The sequence below is a fragment of the Vulpes vulpes genome, chromosome 2 (assembly GCF_048418805.1).
Source record: "Vulpes vulpes isolate BD-2025 chromosome 2, VulVul3, whole genome shotgun sequence".
Lineage (NCBI taxonomy): Eukaryota > Metazoa > Chordata > Mammalia > Carnivora > Canidae > Vulpes > Vulpes vulpes.
Window position 1 is genome coordinate 108,070,175 of NC_132781.1, and position 14,090 is coordinate 108,084,264.

A 14,090-nucleotide genomic window follows, 5' to 3' on the forward strand; every position below is an offset into this window, starting at 1 on the left:
TTTCCTACTTGCTATCATCATGCTCTCTGTACTAGAATGGAGGCAGAAATATTGCTCAAACGTGTATCCCTAGCACCAGTAAACACTTGCACCAGTAAACACTTCGATTTCATCTATATGGAACCAAATTGTTAACACTGTGCCAACCAAATGAATGCTTATTAGATACAATGATTTCTTAGAAAACACATACCATTTGCCACTTATTTTCTTAACTGTCTCATAGCAAATAATTATGCTATATATATACATTAACTGCCCTGAAGATAATTTGATGATTTTAGGAAACAGGACATTATTAATCTACCAAAGGTATAATCAATGTCACATGTTATCATAGTGGAAGAGTTTCAACAACATTTGGTTCTACTTTTTTTGAAAAGGGCAGGGTATAATAAACCTGGATTTAAAAACAAAATCCAGTTTCAGATAATGAGCCCAATCACACAACCAGAAAAAAAAATGTGTTTTATTAGTCAGGGTCTCTCTGCAGCCAGCATCATCATTTTTGTGCTGCTCCCAGGCTAAGCTCTGCTAATTACAGTAGCATCTCTTTACTAGGTAAAATTTTGTACATACCCTTACAAAGTAAGATTAGAAAGGACAAGAGTTTAATTCAGTTAGACTAAATCTACTTCAACAGATTTCAATACTAATTGTGAACTCTGAGGTCAGACTGCCTGGGTTCAAACCCCTGCTCTGGCAGTCTCATCTGTGACAAATTATACTAAACATCTGTCTTCCAGGATAAAAAATATGGCTGCTCAGAGGACTAAGACATTTAATATAAGCAGAGACCTTAGAACAGTGCTTGGCACATTGTAAGTACATGCCAACTACCATTATCATAAAAGACAATCACCACTACCAGGAGAAAAAAATCCCACCTGATTAAAACGAGCAACATTCACTGACATGAGATCTTCTCTGAACCACTCAGACAATACTCAAGGGTGTGGTACTTTTGCTTTTTTGTAAGTAGAATAAATAACAAATCTACTGTAGACAAAAGGGTGGTTTTCAATGAAACAAACAGAACTTACCATCCATGCCGCGAAGAGAACAGTTGTGGTGGAGAACTTCGAAGGAGAATCAGGTGCCCAGGAAATGGCAATAATGTCGAATCTCGGCTATGCTACGAAATCAGCATGGGAGAAGTCACTCTTGATTGTTTGCTCTCTCACGTAGCATATGTAATAAACCTAGGATCTCAAAATCCTATGGGCTTGAAGCTCAGAACTCATCCAGAATCTGGCCATTTCTCATCCCCACCACCAACACCATCCCACTTTATCACAACTTCACACTGTGGTTATAGAAACTTGGTTGCAATATGGAGTCATTTGTAGGATACTAGATTATGTGGATGGGACAGATTGGGAACAAGTATTATTGAGGGTGGCTTAAATATTAGAGCTATTATCCCATTTTACTGACTGTGACACATGTGACAGCTACCTTATCCACAGCAGTCTAGTGAGTGGTTTTATTTAGTTGCACCCTTGTCACATTAGGATTTCAATTCAGTACTACTTAGCAAAACCTACACTTGGCAGAGCTAAGTAAGGTAAGTTTGTATACTTCTGTGCACTTGTCTTATTTCATTTAAGTGATTTTAAGAACTGCGAGGGGAAAAAAGTAAACTTTCTTCTACATTACTATTCAACTAATACGAGCTTCATAGCTAATCTTGATCTGTCCAATGTCAAACATTCATTATGATGCTTCCTTTTCATTTACTCGACAAATATTTCTATGGAAGTACTGTGTACACCACACTGTACTGTCTCCTGGGAAACCTGCTGGGTTGTAACCTTCCTGAGGGTAAGCAAACGGTCTCATTCATCCCTATGACCAAGCGTCTTTTTCCCCCCAGAGCCGTGTACTCTACGTCACCCTCACGTCCAGGACCACCCAACTGCTACGAGCCCATAGCGGCTGTCTCCAAAATATCGTTCAGTCTTTTGCCTGAACGACTGCATGAGCTTCTGGTATTGGTCTCTTGTCTCTCTATTACTTCTTCTCCACACAGTGGCCACAATAATCTTTTCTTTCCTTCATAATCTTCTATGAACGCAAACCGTGGTATTCCCTTAGTAAAGATTCCTTAGCCGGGGGCCGCCTGGGTGGCTCAGTTGGTTAAGCATCTGCCCAGCTCAGGTCCTGACCTCAGGGTCCTGGGGCTGAGCCGGGAAGGGGGCAGGGGTCTGTTTCTCCCTCTGCCTCTCCCTCTCTCCTCACTCTTGCCGGCCCACTCTCTCAAATAAATAAAATCTTAAAAAAAAAAAAGATTCTGAAATGATTTTTGCCTTAGAACAAAATTTAAAAGTCTATGAAGAAATGGATACTCCCTCTCGCCGCTTCCTGCTCCGTCAGGCCAGCCTGCCCTCAGCTTCCTCCACACACGGAGTGCTCCCTAGGCCTCCGGCTCTTGGGGAGAGGCTCCCCCGGGGTCCTTCTCACCCCACAGGCTCCCACTTCTCTGAGCGTGCCCCCCCCGCCAAGCCCCGCACCCTCGCCGCGACTTTACAGCACTTTCCACTGCGGTGTGCTCCTTACCCCATATTCTCTTTATTGCCTAACTGCAGGGCGTAAGTGATGTTGGAGGCCTGCGCACAGCACACTTTCAGGGACTAGGAGCCAATCGTGAATTAAAAAAAAAAAAAAACATGAATGAACAAATAAGATGTCTACATCGCAGGCACTCGGCAGGCATTTAAAAAGGTTCCTGTAGGAAAAAACCCAAACAGGGGCGCCTGAGCAGCTCAGGGGTCGAGCGCCTGCCTGCGGCCCAGGGCGTGACCCCGGGGGTCCCGGGGCGGAGTTCCACATCCGGCTCCCCTCAGGGGGCCTGCGTCTCTGCCTCTCTCTGTGTGTCTCTCAGGAATAAGTAAAGTCTTAAAAACCAGGAATAAGTAAACAAAATCTTAAAAACCAACAACAAACAAACCTGGCCCCTAAGCAGAGAGAAGGCCCACCGCGCGGCACCCCCTCAGCCCGGGCGAGCGGCGCCCCCACCTTGCGGGCGCTCCTCACGCGGCGCCCATCGGCCCGTGGCCCGCTCGCCCGCCCCGCGCCGGCGTCGCCCGCCTCACCGCCCGGGGCTCCGCGCCGCCCACCCTCCACTCCACGCTCTCCCGAGACCAGCCGTCAGAGACCAGCCACACGCCCACGGCCCCGCTTCTTACCCTCCTCCGCGCGGGCTCCTGCCCGGCAGCCAGACCCGCCAAAATTCCAACTTGGCCCCACCCCTCCCCTGACGCCAGACGCACGCCCACGTAAGGCCGCGCTGATTGGCTACGTCAGCGATCTTGGCGTGAGCTACCCGGAAGAGATAGCGAAATGCCCGGCTGCGTAGAGCCATCTGATTGGCCCACGTGACGAGGGCCCCTCTTGGTTGGGGGCCCGGAAACTTCCGGCGGGTGAAGCCCGGCGCCTTAGACGCAGTGTTCTGGCGCCCCCGAGCGTCCTGCAGGGCGTTTACACCGGAGGTCGGACGCAGTTCCTCACGCTCTCTGGGGGCGCCTCGTGCAGTCCTTCTGAGCCTCCTTCTCGATTTGTTTTTTGTATTTTTTTTATTGGAGTTCGATTTGCCAACATAAAGCATCACACCCAGTGCTCATCATCCCCTCAAGTCCCCCCTCAGTGCCCGTCACCCAGTCACCCCGTCCTCCCATCCACCTCCCCTTCCACCACCCCTTGTTCATCTCCCAGAGTTAGGAGTCTCTCATGTTCTGTCTCCCTCTCTGATATTTCCCACTCATTTTCTCTCCTTTCCCCTTTATTCCCTTTCACTATTTTTTATATTCCCCAAATGAGTGAGATCATATAATGTTTGTCCTTCTCTGATTGACTTACTTCACTCAGCATCATACCCTCCAGTTCCATCCACGCGGAAGCAAATGGGTATTCATCGTTTCTAATGGCTGAGTAATATCCCATTGTATACATAGACCACATCTTCTTTATCCATTCACCTTTCGATGGACACCGAGGCTCCTTCCACAGTTTGGCTATTGTGGACATTGCTGCTAGAAACATCGGGGTGCAGGTGTCCCGGCGTTTCATTGCATCTGAATCTTTGGGGTAAATCCCCAACAGTGCAATTGCTGGGTCGTAGGGCAGGTCTATTTTTTTTTTAAGATTTTATTTATTTATTCATGAGAGAAAGAGAGAGAAAGGCAGAGACAAAGGGGAGCCCGACGTGGGACTCCCCGGTCTCCAGGATCACGGCCCGGGCTGAAGGCAGCACTAAACCGCTGCGCCGCCCCGGGCTGCCCGAGTAGCTCTATTTTTAACTCTTTGAGGAGCCTCCACCCGGAGGGTGAGGCCTGAGGCCGGGAACTCTCCTACAGGGCGCACGTTCCAGGCGTTTCTCCCGCCCTTGCAAACGTCCTGTGGTTGGTGGATCCTAGAGGGATCTGAATAAGCTACTTGGTTATTTCACAGCCTCTTGTGTTCAGTGCAGATGGCTGGACCCGGGAACACAAATCTGGTTCACTTTTGATTCTGTGTGACCTTGGGGAAGCAACTTGTCCCTTTGGGATTCTGCTTCACCGTCTGTAAAATGAGACTTGAAGTCTAGATGACATCCTTTGATGCGGTAGAAATCGCTCTTGACCGAGGAATTTGTGACAGTCCACAGACTTGCAGAATTGTAACTGACGTCAGATTAACTTGTTAGGAGACCATGTTTTTCACAGAGCTGCCTTTTTTTTTTTTTTTTTCAGACTTTGTTAGGTATTTACATTCTAAAAATTGTGTTTGTACCTAATTCTGAGGACTGCCGTGTTTAAGTGCAGAATTAAAGTTAGCTTATTAAATAATTACATAGTTTAACAGAATTCAAAGCAGAAGAGTTTTTGATGGAACAAATGCTTTTAAAATTAACTTTTTAGTTAAAATTTTAGTTGACATACAGTGCAATATTGGTTTCTGGAGTAGAATTCAGTGCTTCATCACTTACATACAACACCCAGTGCTCATCCCAAGTGCCCTCAATTTCCATCACCATTTCGCCCCATCTCCTCCCCTCCCTCCATCAACCCTCCATTGCTTCTATATCATTGAGTCTCTTATCGTTTGTTTCCCTCTTTTTTTCGTTTTCCTCTTCCCACATGTTCGTCTGTTTTTCTTTCTTTTATTTTATGTATTTATTCATGAGAGACACAGAGAGAGAGAGGCAGAGACATAGGCAGAGGGAGAAGTAGCCTCCCTGCAGGAAGCCCGATGTGGGGACGTGATCCCAGGACTCCGGGATCAGGATTGGAGCCAAAGGTAGATGCTCAACTACTGAGCCACTCAGGTGGCCCCCATCTGTTTTTTTTTTTTTTTTTTTCTTAAATTCCACTTATGAGTGAGAGCATATTTTTGTCTTTCTCTGGGACTTGCAAATAACCATTTTAAGTCTTTTTTAAAATCCCCCCTCTTGCAGCCACTGTTCAGGCCCTGCATCGCCCCACTAATTATTCCATGTAAGACTGTATCCACTGTGTTTGACTTTGTTTTCAGAAAAACTAAAATCAGCTTTAGGATGAAAATAAACAGTCTGGATACCATCTACATCGATTTTTTTCCCTGTGTCCTAATGGAGTATGAATGCTCCTTATTATCTGAACTTATTATAGTGTCCCAGGAATGGGAATAATACTTTTGAGAGCAGCTAGTGTTGAGAAATTCACAGTAATGGAGGAACTATTATAATCAAATTGAAGAAAATTAAATGTATCACCACATCTAATTGTAAAGGTTCATCACAGACTTACTGGCCATTATGCAGACATTCCTGGACCAATTCTGATTTGTTTCCCAAAGTTCTTTTCTTCAACTTGACTTTCCAGGTCTACTTTGCACCCAAATCCATGCAAGAAGTAGAAGATAGTACCGATCTAAGCTCTCAAGTTTCCCTCCAGTGAGGGATAGAGAGATTATTATTGGGGTTAGTAGAGTGGTGATTTTGAGAAAGAATTAGGAGAGTAGTTTCAGGCCTCACAGAAATGGACTGGAGTGTCCAGATGGAAGGGAGGAAGGTAGGAAAACACCAAAGTTTAGGGTGGATTTTGAGGCAATCCGTTGACGTAGGGGACATAGGAAGCACAGAACAGGTTTAGGGGAGAAGACAGGCTTGGTTTTAGATTTCAGAACGAGGTATGAAAGATATTGCTTTAGAAAAACTTGATCTGCAGATGTGGGATTCAAAAGAGAGGTCCGTATTGCAGTGGTTCTTATCTTTTTGGCATAGGTGATCTCAGACGCCTTTGAGAACAGAAGGAAAATGTTTTTTCTCCCCGAAGAAAAATGTACATTCCTACATTCAAGATTTTGTATACCTTCTGAGGGGACTCACGTATTTTCCTAAAAACACTCTGAGTTAAGAACCTGAAAGCCAGAAACCTGAGACATGTGAGCCAGCGACAGAAGCTGAACAGGAGCAGCTGGAGTGGTTAGGAAAGCAGTGCCACTCTTAGCCCTAGGTCTAGGCCTAAGCTTCATGTGGCCTTATGTTGATCCTCTTCTAGCTATGTCACTGTCCCTCCACAGGGTGAAGTGTCCCAGGGCTGATGGGATGCACTCATCCAAACCCTGGGCAGCCCCGGATAGCCAAAGCTCTAATCCTGGGACGCTGGGATTTTTTCTTACCCAATGGCTCTGAGTCTGCTTTGAGGCCTGGCGTGTCCTCTTCCCCTAGCTGTCCTTGAGGTCAGATCCCTCTGTTGAAGGGGTGGCTATTTGGTGGTGGGTGGGCTGCGGGTAGAGTGGGAGTTAAAGGGAGCTTGAACAGCAGGGAGGGGTGGAGAGAGGCTGCCAAGTGCTACACAGAACTGAGTCCAGGTGAGAGGACAAGCAGGGTTTGCAGGGCTGGGGCCCAATTCTCAAGGTGCCATGCTTCTGTACGAAACTCCAAGGAGACTATGAGCTTTATTTCTAAATTTTAAAACTTTACACATAGGATCTCTGCCTGTATCCTGGCCCCAGAGTTTTCCAGTGTAAGTGGTGAAGCTGCAGGAAAGAGATGGCCGAGGATGCTGAGGAAAGAATGTGTTACGAAGGAAATGGCAAATATCAATGTGACATAGGAGGGCTTCTCCAGGGCTGGTCCCCGGAGGAGTAGCTGCTGCAGCTCCTGGGAACTTGTGAGAAATCAAATGCTCATGCCTCACACCAGATCTACTGAATCAGAAACTGAGGGTTGGACCCAACATTCTGCTTTCAGCCTTGTGGTCGCTGCATCCTTTACAGCAGTGGTTCTAGAGCTTTAGAGGGCACCAGACAGGAAAGTCTGTCTGCTTTGGGAACAAAAGAACTGGCCAAAGAAAGTGACCTCTCGCAGGAAAAGGAGAGGATGATGGCCTGGTTGGCAATACCTGGCGCCTCACAGAAATGGACTGGAGCGTCCAGAAGGAGCTTTCTGTGGACAGGAGCGAGATGGCCAGTTCAGTCTGAGGTGACAGTGCAGACTTCAGCAGGTGCCTTTAAACTATGTGACGGAAGCTGGAGAATATGTCAGGGCTCCACACATGGGCCTGGCATGTGGTGTAGTGAGTGTACTTGAGCTCTCCAAAGCAGAGGCTGTAGAAGCAGAATGTCCTTGAGTATGTCTATCTAGTTAATGCACCAGGTGATTAAACCACTTCCTCCATCCAAGGCCTGGCAGGCAATGCTATTCAAAATCAGAAAGTCAGACTTTCTACTGAGAGTAATAGCCAGTTTCCAAAGCTCCTCCACCACCAACTCCTCCCTGCACGCATCTGTTTACATCTGCATTCATGTCTTCTTGCTATATGTGCAGAACTCTCTAGAGTCTTATCCCAAAACTTGAGTCTGTCTGAGGACAAAGATCCTGTCCTGAGAAAAATGTTATCCTTGCTCAGAGGCAACCTCTCTACTTAGAGAATGAGGGGAAATCCCATTGCCCTGATTTTACTAACAGAATATATTGTCTCTGTTGTGCAAGGAAATATCTGTTGCTTTTTAATCAATCTAGAGGTTACTTTAAACAAGGAGGTATGTTCCTTCCTGTAGTTACCTCAACTGATATTTTCCAAAGGGAAGCCAATAAAACCAGCAGCCGTGCTGGTTTTAATTCATTCATAAGACTGTTCAACACATTTTTTCCACTTCTTCAACACATTTCTTCCTTTCTGGGTTATAAACCCAGTAAATAATAACACCACCACCACCACCACTACTACTACTACTACTACTACTACTACTAAAATATAATACATGTACATATATACAAGATAAATTTTACCCATAATTATGGCTCCATATATTTTTTTTTTAAAAATATGAGTGTATCTTTTTTTTTTTTAAATTTTTATTTATTTATGATAGTCACAGAGAGAGAGAGAGAGGCAGAGACACAGGTAGAGGGAGAAGCAGGCTCCATGCACCGGGAGCCTGACGTGGGATTCGATCCCGGGTCTCCAGGATCGCGCCCTGGGCCAAAGGCAGGCGCCAAACCGCTGCGCCACCCAGGGATCCCTGGCTCCATATATTTAAAAAGCCCAAACTGCTATCTAAATCCATCAACTTACAGAGAGTTTCTGAATGAATATTTTTTTGTGTATTTCACAGCTTTGCAAGTACTTTGCTAGAAAAAAAACCTACTCAGTGATGACTAACATGTTTGCAATGAGAATATAATGTTATTTCAGTAATTATTAAAATGATAAACTCTAAATCAAAGGATTCAAAAGACTACAATTATTTCTATTTTTTATTTGCTTTTCAGAGCAAAGCAGTTTTGGTACCTTATGTTATTCCATTAAGAATATTGGTTCATATACTTGATTCCTGTTATACTTAAAAGCTGCAACATCTTGCACTAGTATGGGACATTTGTTACAATGGATGAGCCAACACTGACACATTATTCTTAACTGAAGTCCACAGTTTACATTAGGATTCATACTTATACATTCAATTGATTTTGACAAATGTATCCACCATCACAGTATCATGCAGAATAGTTTCACTGCCCTAAAAATCCTGTGCTCTCACCTATTTATCCTTCCCTCCACCTAACCCCTGGCAATCCATGATCTTGTCTCCACAGTTACTTTTCCAGAGTGCCATACAGTTCAAATCATACAGCATGCAGCCTTTTCAGATTGACTTCTTTCACTTAGCAATATGCATTTAAAGTTCCTCCATGTCTTTCTGCAGTTTGATGGCTTATTTCTTTTTAGCACTGAATAATATTCCACTGTATGGATGTACCACAGTTTATTTATGCATTTACTTATCGATGGACATTTTGGCTGCTTCTGAGTTTGGGCAATTATGAAATAAAGCTATTGTAAACATTCATGGGCAGGATTTGTGTGGACATAACTTTTCAATTCATTTGGGTAGGTACCAAGGATGGTGCACTTAGTTTTACAAGATACCCCTGGAGTGTCTTCCAAACCACCATTCTGCATTTCCACCAGCAATGAATGACAGTTTGTTATTTCATGATCCTCTCCAGCATTTGATGTGTTTTGAGTTTTAGCCATTTTAATAAGTGTGTGGTGGTATCTCATTGTTTAAATTTGCAATTCTCTAATAACATGTTGTCGAGCATCTTTTAATGTGTTTATTTACCAACTATATATCTTCTTTGGTGAGGTATCTGTTATCTTTTGCCCATTTTTAAATTGGGTTGCTTTCCTGTTGCTGAGTTTTAAGAATTCCTTGTATATATTGATACCAGTCCTTCATCAGATAATGTTTTGTAAAGATTGACTTCCAGTCTGTGGCTTGAGTTTATTTTTGTAAAAGGTATAAGGTTTGTGTCTTGATTCGTTTTTTTTTTGTTTGTTTGTTGTTGTTGTTTTGTTTTGTTTTTACGTGGGTATCCAATATCGCTCCTTAAAAATACTATCCTTTCTCCACTGAATTGCCTTTTCTCCTTTATCAAAGACCAGTTGACTATCTGGGTCTATTTCTGGGCGCTCTGTTCTGCTCTATTTATATATTTGTCTATTCTTTCATCAATATCACAATCTTGATTCTTGTAGCTTGAGAGTAAGTCTGAAGGCAGGTAGTGTCTGTCCTTCAACTTTGTTCTCCTTCTATATAATATGTTGGCTATTCTGGGTCTTTTGTGTCTTCATATAAACTTTTAGAATCACTTTGTCAACAAACACAAAATAACTTCTTGGGATTGTAATTGACTCTGTAGATCAAGTTGATGATACTAAGTCTCCCTATACACGGATACGAAATATCACTTTATTTATTTAGCTCTTTGATTCCTTTAATTAGATCTTATATTTTATTAGATTTCTACTTAAGTATTTAATACTTTGGTACTAATGTGTTATTATTATTATTATTTTTTAAAGATTTTATTTATTTATTCATAGACACACACAGAGAGAGAGGCAGAGACACAGGAAGAGGGAGAAGCAGGCTCCATGCAGGGAGCCCGATGTGGGACTTGATCCCGGATCTCCAGGATCACACCCCAGGCTGCAGGTGGCGCCAAACCACTGCGCCACAGGGGCTGCCCCTAATGTGTTATTATTATTGTGTTTTTAAAGTTCCAGTCATTCATTGCTGATATACTGATACTGGTAATTTGTGTCTTCCATCTTCTTAATTAAGCTAGGTAGGTTTATTAATTTTGTTGATTTCAAAGAAACAGCTTTTTTTAAATAATAAATTTATTTTTTATTGGTGTTCAGTTGCCAACATACAGAATAACACCCAATGCTCATCCTGTCAAGTGCCCCCCTCAGTGCCCGACACCCATTCACCCCCACCCCCCCGCCCTCCTCCCCTTCCACCACCCCTAGTTCGAAGAAACAGCTTTCATTTTCATTGATTTTCTCTACTGATTTCCTGGTTTGAATTTCATTGATTTGTGTTTTAATTTTTATTATTTATTTTCTTATGTTTATTTTGTGTTTAATTTGCCATTCTTTTCCTAGGTTCTTAAAGTGGAAGCTTCAATTACCGATTTTAGATCTTTCATTCAATGCTATACATCTGCTAAACATGGCTTTCATTTCAGCCCACAAATTTTGTTATATTTCCAATTAATTTAGTTAAAAATTTATTTAAATCTCTCGAGAATTCTTCTTTAGCCCACGTATTATTGACAAGTGTGTTAAATCTCCAAATGTTTGAGGATTTCCAGGTATCTTTCTGGTTTTGATTTCTAGCTTAATTCCATTGTGGTATGACAGCATATTATGTATGGCTTGCATTTTTAAAAAAATTGTTAAGCTGTATTTTATGGCTCAGAATGTGGTCTATCATGGTGAAATGTTCTTCATGAACTTAAGAAAAATGCATATTCTGCTATATTTAGAATATGAAGTATTCTGTAGATGTCAGTGAGATCCTGTTGATAGTGTTACTCAGTTCAACTGTGTCCTTACTCATTTTTTTTTTTTTTTTTACTTTTTATCAGTTTGTTACTGATAGAGATTTTGAATTCTCTAACTGTATTACTGGATTCATCTATTTTTGCTTGCAATTCTATCAGTTTTTGCTTTATGTATATTGATGCTATGTTGTTAGGTATATATACAGGAAGTACTGTTATGTTTCTTGGAGAATTGACCCTTTCGTCATTTTGTAATCTCTTTTTATCCCTGACAATTCTTCTTGCTTGGAATTACTTAAATTACTTTAGCTTTCTTATTTTTTTAAATTTTGTTTATATATTCATGAGAGGCACAGAGAGAGAAGCAGAGACATGGAGAGAGAAGCAGGCTCCACACAGGGAGCCCGATGTGGGACTCAATCCTGGGACTCCAGGATCACACTCTGGGCCAAAGGCAGTTTAACTGCTAAGCCACCCAGGCATCCGTAGCTTTCTTTTAATTAGTGCTAGTTTGCTATTTCTTTCTCCACCCTTTATTTTCAATCTATGTGTCTTTAAAGTGGGTTTCTTACAGACAGCATATAGGTGAAACTTGTTTTTTTTTTTTTAATCCACTCTGACAATTTCTGTCTTTTAATTGGTATATTTAGACCAATGATATTTAACCTATTGATACAATTGTATTAATATCTACTATAATTGTTACTGTTTTCTATCCATTGCCCTTGTTTTTCTCCTATTGTCTTTCACTCTATTTCTGGCTTTTCTGCTTTTAACTCAGCATTTTATGTTATTCCATTTTCTCTCCTCCCTTAGCATATCTCAGCATAAACTTCTTTAACATTTCCTTTCCAGTGGTTGCACTGGAGTTTGCAATGTAAACAACCAATCCAAGTTCACTTTCATGGAACACTGTACCACTTTATGTATAGCGCAAATACCCTGTAATAGAATATCCTGCTTGCCCTGTTTCCATCCCTTATAATATTGCTATTATTCACTTCATTGATCCATTAGCTATAATCACTAAATACATGTGGCTATTATTATTTTGAACCAACTGTTAATCTGTTCAATTAATAATATGGAAAACATGAGTTTGTCTTCATTTATTGTTTCTCTAATGATTTTCCTTTTTTTAAAAATGTAGATGAGTTTCTGACCCATGTAGCTTCCTTTTTTTTTTTTTTTTTAAAGATTTAATTTATTTATTCATGAGAGACACAGAGAGAGAGAGGCAGAGACACAGGCAGAGGGAGAAGCAGGCTCCATGCAAGGAGCCTGACATGGGACTTGATCCTGGGTCTCCAGGATCACACCCCTGGCCAAAGCCAGTGCGCTAAACCACTGGGCCACTGAGGCTGCCTACCCATGTAGCTTCCATTTTCTCTGCAGAACTTTCAACATTTCTAACAAAGCAGGCCTACTGGCAACAAGTTCATCACTTTTTATTTGTCTAGGAAAGCTATTTCTCCTTCGCTTTTGAAGAACAATTTCCATAGACACAGAGTTACATGTTGGTGATTTTTCTCTCTCAACACTTTAAATGTTTTACTCCCTTTCTTATTGCTTGCATAGTTTCTGAAGAGAAATCTGATGTATTTCATATTCTTGCTCCTAAAGGTAAGTTTTTTTTCCTTCTGGCTTTTTCAAGATTTTCTTTTTGCCTTTGATTTTTTGCAGTTTGAATACAATATACCTAGGCGAAGATTTTTTGGTCTTTAACATGCTTGGTGATCTCTGACCTTCCTTATCTGTAGTTTGGTATCTGTCATTAATTTTTAAAAATTCTCAGTCATAATTACTTAATACAATTTCTTTCTATTGTGATATTCTCATTGCACATATATTACATTAAAACACTGTCTCACAGTTCTTGGATATTCTATTTTCATTCTTTTTTTCTCTTTGCATTTAAATTTTGGAAGTTTCTATTGACATTGCTTCAAGCACACAGATTCTTTTCATGGCCATGTTCAGTCTTTTCATGAGCCCATGAAAGGCATTCCTTATTTCTGTTATAGCGCCTTTGATTTCTAGTATATCCTTTAAATTTTTTCTTAGAATTTCCACGTGTCTGCTTGTATTACCCCTCTGTTCCTTCACGTTGTCACGTTTCCCACGAGAGCCCTTACAATACTAATCATAGTTGTTTTAAATTTCTAGTCTTATATTTATCATATCTGATGTTTGCTCTATCTTTCCAAACTGTGTTTTGTGTTTTAGTATGTAGCATAATTTCTTGTTGAAAAATGGAAATGATGTAGTAGGTAAAAGGAACTGAGGTAAATAAGTCTGTAGTGTGAGGTTTTATGTTTACCTGGCTAAGAACTGGACTATGTTTACTGTCTGCTGCAGCTGTGGGTATTATAGGCTAAAATTTTCTCTGGTGTCCTTGTTTTGTTCTGTTGTGTTTGAGTTTCCCTATATACTTCTTCTTCAATACACCCAAAGATGAGCAGTTTCTCCAGTTGTAATCCCATTATTATACAAGCACCTTGTTGATGTGGTGGTAAGGTAGGTATGGGTGAGAAAAATTCCACAGTCCTACGATAAGCTCTCAGTCTTACTGAGTTTCTGCCTCTGGGCTGTGACCTCACAAGTGCTTCTCAGACTTTTTTCTCCTCCTTGAGTGAGAGGAGTAAAGCTAGAGGGGGGCTGGAGTTGGGTATCTCCTTTCCTCCAGGTCAGTCAGGCTCTGATAATATCCCAGCAGGTTAGGGTCTGGTAAAACAGTTCCCCTTGAGGGAAGGCATTCCTAGAAGAA

At 41.8% G+C, this 14,090-nt stretch overlaps 1 protein-coding gene across 11 annotated transcripts in view; it reads right to left on the reverse strand.

Moving 5' to 3' along the window:
• Positions 1-3,276, reverse strand: part of MCM10 (minichromosome maintenance 10 replication initiation factor) — an 81,531-nt gene extending 78,255 nt beyond the window's left edge. For 4 of the 11 annotated variants that reach the window (XM_072749513.1, XM_072749514.1, XM_072749511.1 and 1 more), the window contains exons 1-2: positions 3,189-3,268; positions 1,044-1,135 (exon numbers count right to left, since the gene is read on the reverse strand). In XM_072749513.1, the coding sequence (XP_072605614.1) occupies positions 1,044-1,050 (7 nt within the window). In that variant the 5' untranslated portion in view covers positions 1,051-1,135; positions 3,189-3,268. Of the gene's footprint in view, positions 1-1,043; positions 1,136-2,559; positions 2,634-3,188 lie in introns of all 11 variants that reach the window. The other 7 variants (XM_072749508.1, XM_072749512.1, XM_072749509.1 and 4 more) reach the window with 6 other exon arrangements.
• Between the last annotated feature and the right edge of the window lie 10,814 nt (positions 3,277-14,090).